The 8,518-nt window shown below is 39.2% G+C and overlaps 2 protein-coding genes across 2 annotated transcripts in view; one reads left to right on the forward strand and one right to left on the reverse strand.

Moving 5' to 3' along the window:
* The window catches only part of LOC121410878 (TBC1 domain family member 1-like), a 70,795-nt gene extending 69,665 nt beyond the window's left edge, over window positions 1–1,130 (reverse strand). The window contains exon 1 of the mRNA XM_041603234.1: window positions 397–1,130. Within this exon, the coding sequence (XP_041459168.1) occupies window positions 397–993 (597 nt within the window). The 5' untranslated portion in view covers window positions 994–1,130. The remainder of the gene's footprint in view (window positions 1–396) is intronic.
* Window positions 1,131–6,069: 4,939 nt separating this feature from the next.
* Window positions 6,070–7,582, forward strand: LOC121430242 (cilia- and flagella-associated protein 251-like). Its single transcript, XM_041627519.1, has 2 exons — window positions 6,070–6,082; window positions 6,336–7,582. Exons 1-2 carry the CDS (start codon window positions 6,070–6,072, stop codon window positions 7,580–7,582), a joined length of 1,260 nt encoding a protein of 419 aa, XP_041483453.1.
* Window positions 7,583–8,518: the final 936 nt, after the last annotated feature.

Here is an 8,518-nt window from a genome sequence, read left to right on the forward strand (position 1 = left end):
TAACTCTGGTCCTCCTCCAATTTTACAACCAAATTATGCTGCTATTAGCCGCATAATTGGGTTTATGAAAGGGGTATTAATGTGTCTAACCATGGACCTAGACTGGAGGTAGTCAATGATGTAACTTTAAATGTCACCTTTATCTGCTTCCCTTATTTTCTCTTTGTATGAATCTTCATTTAGATTGAATGCCCCTTCAATTTTTTTCAAGAATTACCAAAAAAATGACAGTGGGCAGTGGCACACAGCATTAAGCCCTCCAGTGTGGATGCATTATTATACAAATATATGTACACATAGAAATAGTCTGTAAAAAAACTCTGTATCATTAAGTTTTGAAGGGAAACTATGATTCATTAACCCTGTCCCTAAACCCAACTGAGAATATGGACTTACCACTTGATCATGTTGATCAGTGCAAGCACGGAAAACAAAACATCTGAAGTTAGAATTTGAGTCAGGTCTCCAGAGGTACCCAAAACCTTTCTTATCCTGCCCTCTTGAGAATCTAGAAATGTTATGCAGACGATGCTCGAAGACGATAGACCCCTTTCTCTCAGAAATACCAAGGGCACCCTTTGAAGATATTTGGAGGATGATTGCATGCCCCAGTTTACCATTCCTCTGTTTCTCATCAATTAACCATGGCAACATCGGCTGGGTGATTCTTCGATCCAAGACCACATTCCCAAAGTACATAAGACTGTAAACGATGGGCTGTAATACCATTCTCTCAAGTTTAGAACCAGAATTGGCCCTGTGTCTCGGCAGAGATGGAACAGAAAGAGAGTTTGATGATGACTGACCAACGTGTGCCATTGTGCTTGTAGTCTGGGTCGTAACAGCGGACGGTAAAGGCTCACTCTGCCGACGCTCCCCCTGATCTAACACCTGAAGTTTCGAACAGCTTTGCGGGCTAAGATTCAACTGTTGATCATCTTTATGACGGTAATAAGAAGGTGATGAATCCTTCTTGTTTACTCCAAAACTCATTATGATGTAAGGTTTTACCAATCCAATCCAAGTCAGTAAAAACTTACAAAATAAACGATAATTTTACGACCGACCAAAGTTCTTTTACGTAGGTTCTCGATTTTAAACTCTCGTATTCCGCGCTTTACTAGTTTGCTGTACCGGTACCGTACCATATGAGCGCCAGCGCAATGCAGCGCGATTGAAGAGATGCGACCAGCTTACATCTTATTTTTTAACGCGTGTCTCTACCATTTTCATAGAGCTCTCCACATTTTCGTTGTCGTACCGGAGTTATTTCCGGGGTTCTTCATTCATTTGGATGACTCACCGAAAAGGGATTCCCTCCGATCGTACTTTCGGGGACCCCCCCCCCTTGGCAGCGGAAGCCAAAAAATTTAGGGGTTCTATCTGAAATTTTGAGATGGACACAGGTAAAAAAATGACAACCCCCCCCCCCAAAAAAAAGGTTTTCAACAAAAAATTTAGGGGGACCATCCCAGCCCCCACCTCAAATTTAAGGGGGGATAGGACCCCCCCCCGCTTCCACCGCTTATGCCCCCCCCCCTTCGTTTTTTATTGCCCCTTTGCTTACACAAATTTATGACTGATCGAACAAAATCACTTTTATTCGGAAGCGCTAGTGGACACCTCAACATCAGGGGCGTTTTTCACTGGGGAAGGGGATGATCTGATAGCAGATAGCGTTAGTGGCGGATCAAGGGGGACAGTGGGCACATCCGACCCGTGCTCCCCTTGAGACCCATAATCAGAATTTGTAATGTAAAAATGCCAAGTGTGGCCCAACCCCCCCCCCCCCCCTCCCCCCCCCCCCCCTTGAAAGTTTTTTTCTTTCTTTCTTTTTCCTTTTTTTTAGTTTTTGTTGTCAAATTTTCATCAGGAAAATGTCCCCAACCCCTGGATAGCAGTATCGACGTCTAATGACCAAGTCCACCCCAACGTGAACATAAATAAACGTTAAGCAAGTATATAACAATGAAAATTTCATCCAAATCGGCCGGATGTAAATAAGAAACTTATGTAAGTTATTTCACTATAGGAGCTTAAAAGTGCCACCGAGATGTTGAGATAATTATCTCGGGAAGTCGACATCTTGATAGCAAAAGATAAGATAACGAGATCCCGGATCTCATCATGTCAATATCTTTTAGAAGAGATGATGAGATGACAAGATTCAGGATCTCATCATGTCAACATCTTTTAGAAGAAATGATGAGATGACAAGATCCCGGATCTCATCATGTTGACATCTTTTAGAAGAGATGATGAGATGACAAGATCCTGGATCTCGTCATGTCGACATCTTTCAGAAGAGATCATCAATTGACAAGATCCCGGATCTCATCATGTTGACATCTTGCAGAAGAGATGATCAGATGACAAGATCTTGGATCTCGTCATGTCTACATCCAGAGGAAGAGATGATCAGATGTCATGATCTCGTAACTCGTCATGTCTACATCTTTAAGAATAGATGATTAGATTTCATGATCATGGATCGAAGATCTTGTCATCTGACCATTTCTTCTAAAAGATGTCGACATGACGAGATCCGGGATCTTGTCATCTGATCATCTCTTCTAAAAGATGTTGACATGATGAGATCCGGGATCTTGTCATCTCAACATCTCTTCTAAAAGATGCCAACATGATGAGATCTGGGATCTTGTCATCTCATCATCTCTTCTAAAAGATGTTGACAAGATGAGAACCGGGATCTTGTCATCTCATCATTTCTTTTAAACGATGTTGACATGATGAGATCCGGGATCTCGTCATCTGATCTTTTGCTATCAAGATGTCGACTTCCCAAGATAATTATCTCAACATCTCGGTGGCACTTTTAAGCTTCCATATTTCACAGCTTTAATTTCACACAACATTTAGAGGGGACTGATGACGTCACCCACTCCCATCCACTCAATTATGTTTTGGCTCGTATTCTGAACTCGGGTTTAACCATGGACCTATTACGATAACGATAGGTCCCTGGTTTAACTTAAACCTTTGTGCGACTGTATGCTGAAATTATGGGAAGCTAAGAATGTGACAACTTTTTAAAAGTTTTTCCCAATAGTCCTTTAAGACATCTATCTTATTTATCCTTCCAGGATGGCTTAAACCCGAGTTCAGAATACGAGCATTTGTGTTTTAGTATATTTTATATGAAGAATTAAATATCTCAATTTTCTCCTCATTGTCCAATGAAACAACGTTTATTCCTCTCTGAACATTGTGTGGAATATGTTCTTTTATGGTTCAGTCAAGTTGGCCCTTATACTGTGCAGTCTATAAGATACAATTCAAACAATAAATTGAAAATGAATTAATAAATAAAGAACATTGTCAACTGTCTCGTTTAGATGTGTTGTGAATAATACCATAATAAGCTATACCTTTAAAACGTACATTACTTTCTTATTTAATACATACGATTTTTATTAAAAAAAATCAGCGTCATGTTAGTTTGATTTTCTCCATGAAATAGCCAAAATCGAATGATATGATGCGTACTCGTAGTGCTCCTTGTTACTCAGCTTTCGCAAATGAGCTGGGGCGGATCCAGCTTCCGCAAATGGGGGGGGGGTTGTTTCACTCATATTCCCCCTAGTTGATTTTTGTTTGTTTCTTTGAAGGGGCTGTCCTAGTGACGTAATGAGCCGACAATTTTGAGGGGGCTCGATATGGCGTATCACGTAAAATTGATATCCTTTACCTTTTCTCTTTTTAGTCATGATTTTTTTTTGGGGGTGCAAAACGCCCATGTTCTAATAGTCATTCCTTAGTTTTATTCTTATAAACAACATAAATGTGTAATAACCTCATAGGCCCTATATTTCATGGGCGGAAATCCGAAGGTAACAGGGGGGCACGTCCCCCTATAAAAAATAGTGGGGGACACAATATCGAATATCCTTTTTTTTTATTGTCATTTTTTTGGTTAATATGACCTTATTATATTTTCAGATATTTAGATATTCAAAGATTATTGTCATACTCAAAAAAAAGAAATTTCATTGGCATAAAGATCATATTCCGGCTGTTAACAAAGAACAATAAATAACATTTAATAAATAATTACAAAAATAATGGCATTAGATAATATACAATGCAAAATTACACAGTAACAAAACAATCTAAATAGTATGCTGCGAGGACAGTCAGTTGCACTGAAATTCTGCCTGCATGTGGGCTATGTGGGGGGAGACGCCCCAAGCACGGTGCCCACTAGCAGACTGCCCCCCCCCCCCGACGGCACAACCCATGCAAGGGATGTATCCCTGCCCCCCCCCCCTGACGAGTCACAACTGATCCCTGGCCCGTTCCTTAGAACTCTAAAACCATTTTTTTTCTTTGCTTGTCAATTTTTTTTTCTGGTACGAAATCTTCTATTTGTGGTTGAAGACCTTTTTTTGGCGGACGAATTTGCCCCCCTCCCTAAGGAAAATCCTAGGTACGCCACTGACGGTGCCGGTCCAACACATCCGATGGACCCCGGTTCGATCGACATCGAGCAATCACAAACACCACGCCACAACACATCACACTATGAAAACACAAAAAGTCGCCCACACCATACCATACTAATAAACACATTACAAAACTCCACACCAAACACCGCACATTACAAAAACATATCACACTACAACACAACTCACATTTGTTTTGTTTCGTTTAAAGATATAAGACCAGGCAACTACCGATAATTGTTTTTCTTTTAAATATATATAAAAATAGAAGAAAAAATCAGTACTGATGATGTACAATATAAAATCCTAATTTTGTATGCAATAATCCTAATTCAATTGAATTTGAATGTGGGAAATTAGGGGGGGGGGGGGTTAGGACAAGTCCACCCCAACGAGAAGTTAATTTGAATTAAAAAAAAGAAAAATCAAACAAGCATAACACTGAAAATTTCATCAAAATCGGATGTAAAATAAGAAAGATATGACCTTTTAAGTTTCGCTTAATTTCACAAAATAGTTATATGCACATTCAGGTCGGTATGCAAATGAGGGAACTGATGACATCACTCACTATTTCTATTGTCATATGAAATATGAAATATGCTAATTTTCTCCTCATTGTCCCGTGAAACAAAGTTTTATTTCTCCCTGAACATGTGGAATTATCTCGAATATACTGTGTTTCCAGTCTTTTCACTACTATTCGTTATTTTTCTTCTATTGTTTCTGATGTTAAATAGTTTGTATTTTGTATTTTTGACGTTGATTGTTTTTTGATGATGTATTTCATAGTTATCTTGACATGTATTTTAAACTGCAGGGCGCCTTTGTAAAGCAGTTTTAAGAATTTAACAGGCCTACCCTGCAGTATAAAATAAATAAAACAAAATAAATAAATAATTTATGAATATTGCAATATGAACGGTAATAAACAAGTGCATGATATAATGGAGAGATTTGATCTGAATCTCTTTTGTGTGCGTAAAAAATTGCTTGTCAATTATTTTTCTGAACAAAATAGTATAAGAAACAAAGTTAAACTTTGTGTACTATTTTCCAAAGTAAAAATTTTCGCTATTCTATATATAGGTTTCAAATTTTCTTGTTATACAGTTGTTCATTAGGCCTACACTTATTGTCGTTTATCCGATTTCCTTTCCTTTCCTCTTTTCTTTACTTTCTTCTTTATTCCTTTCTTTCTCTCTTTTCTTTTTTAGGGGAGACTGTCCCCCACATCTTTTTGGCTTTGCCCTCCCCCCAAACGAAAATACATTCCGCCGCCCCCGTTATGACTCGGCCGGTATGGAACCCTACACGATCTCCCTATCCCGAGGCGCTAGCGGGCACTCTACCACTGACTGAGCCCTCTGACTGAGCCCAGAGTGTCTATTGATAACTCTGACTGCAGCCATTTTAATTCTCCATGCGCACAACTTGTCCTTTTTTATCGTGACGTAATAAAAGATTTTCGCGCATTATTGCTAGCAATAGTTACCAAGTTTATGCTGATTTTGACATTATTATTGTTTGTCATTATCATTTCTGATATTGTGGCTTTTCGGGTTGCACATTATTCTTTAGAATCTTCGACTTTCAAATTTACACCATGAGTGACAACGGTAACTCACTGCTTTATAAAATCAATAATTAATATAAATTCAAATTTATCAAATCAACTATTTATTCTTTTGCATATTATGTTAAAGTGTTCCTCCAATTCAGTTAATACGGAAACTTTCATTTCGTTTTTAATTTATGTCACGATTCACACATTTCTCATGCAACAGGACAATGCATTTTATTTAAGATTTTATTTATTATCTCTATTGCTTCGGGTTTTTTTTTTATTAATTGCTCTTTTTTTCCTTGCAGGTAATCGGGTCATTCTATCTTACCAAGAACAACTGGAAGACCCGCTGGCCTTTGATTTCGGCATATTCTTCAGTGACCTGCTGGTTAGATCAGTCAATGGCCTATTGGATTATGTTCTCGGGCCAGTGGAAGAAGACATGGAGAAAAGGAAAGAGCAGGGGAATAAGGAGGAAGAAGAGCAGAAGAAAGAGGAACAGGACGATATTGAGGAGGGGCAGCAGGAAGATGATGCTAGAGAGGGGCAGCTAGAAGAGGAGCAGGATGATAGCATTGAGGAGCAGAAGAACGAAAAGGAAAAGGAAGAGGAACAGGGTGACATTGAAGAGCACCAGGAAGAGCATGACGGTAGCATTGAGAAGCAGCAGAAGAAAAAGGAGGAATTAGAGGAGCATGAAGATGCTGAGGAGGTGCAGGAAGATACCGAGGAGGGGCAATGGAAGAAAGAACAGGAATACAATATTGAGGGGCAGCGGGGAGATATTGAAGAGCAGCAGAAGGAGGAGGGGCAGAAAGATATGCAGGAGGAGGATGAGAGGCTGGATCAGCAGCAAGAAGAAATTGAGGAGCAGAATACAGTGAATGAGAAGGAGGATGACCAGCAACATCAGAATATCGCTCACGAGGAGGTGGAATTTCAGGCTGAAGTTGAAGAGCAGGAGAATATCGCTCACGAGGAGGTGGAATTTCAGGCTGAAGTTGAGGAGCAGGAGAATATCGCTCACGAGGAGGTGGAATTTCAGACTGAAGTTGAGGAGCAGGAGAATATCGCTCACGAGGAGGTGGAATTTCAGGCTGAAGTTGAGGAGCGGGAGAATATCGCTCACGGGGAGGTGGAATTTCAGGCTGAAGTTGAGGAGCAGGAGAATATCGCTCACGAGGAGGTGGAATTTCAGGCTGAAGTTGAGGAGCAGGAAAAAGAGTTAGCAGAATCGGAGGAGGAGCAGCAGGTGGAGGAAGAGGATCATGAGGCAGGGCAGAATGTAGAAGAGGACTACCTCCAGCAGCAGGAGGTTGAACGGGAGCAGCAAGTGGAGCAGGAAGGAGTGGAGAAGCTGGAGGTAGATCAAGGGGCGTTGATGGAGAAAGTAAAAAGGGAAATAAGTAATCCGAAGGTGGGTGAGGGTCGGGATGGATTAGAAATGCAGGAATTGGTGAATGAATCAAACAGGGATCTGGATTCATCTGTCAAAGTTGGACAAAGGAGGAGGCGGAAATGGTTGAGAAAACTACTGTGTTGTTTGGGCTAGAATGTAGATAACTTTGCATGCATGAATAATGTAATTAAATGTAAATATTGTAAATATAAGTCACCAGACTCCAGTGGTTACAATTTAACTGTGTGTGTGTTTTATATACAAGGTAAGATGGAGAGTGAGAAGACAGGTATACAAAAAGAAATAAAAAATAACATTAAAGGAAAAGGAAGGGGTAATTGAAGTGTGAGAGGAGAATGGTGTTGGTTTGGCCTAGAGATTTACTGAATAAAACAAAAGTCACAAGAATTGACAAAAAGAAATATTTTATGGACAGAAGATTCGTTATGGGAGAAAGTGGAAAGCTTAATTATAAACTGAAAATGCCATGACATTTTCCCCAAGGATCATGGTGGAATAACATGGATGTTTATATAGTATGAAAGCAACAAAATCATTTTCTTGGGGAGTTATATGGGGTTATGTCACACAAGAAATTTGCGAAGTAAGAGTTAAAAAAAAACTTTTTTTCCATGAAAACAAAAAATCCCTTTGGTTTTAAATCATTTATTATTGAATTTTATTTTCACTTTTTCTTCGTAAAAAACTTATGCATTTATCCATTGTTTTCATTGAACCATAGGGATCAGCAAAAAACATTAATTTTGGTACATTACTTTTCTAATGGTTCATGATTGAAAATATTTTCTAACAAAGTGAGTATGAAATGGTGTGCCTGACATAATCAATGTTGTTGTTGAATATGATGGCGATCCGATCTCTCTAGATTCTACGCGCCAAATTTTCTGGTGGAGTTCTATGTCTATGTATACATATACGACCAATGGGGGAGCTACTCGCATTTGTCAGACCAAAACCCATGATTCTAAAATGCGTCCTAGAAAAAAAAAGGAAACCGGGATTCTCATGTCTTTATTCTTCAAAAACAGATGAATTATGATAATTACTTAGTCATATAATTCAATTATT

Source organism: Lytechinus variegatus, chromosome 1 (genome assembly GCF_018143015.1).
Source record: "Lytechinus variegatus isolate NC3 chromosome 1, Lvar_3.0, whole genome shotgun sequence".
Classification (NCBI taxonomy): Eukaryota; Metazoa; Echinodermata; class Echinoidea; order Temnopleuroida; family Toxopneustidae; genus Lytechinus; species Lytechinus variegatus.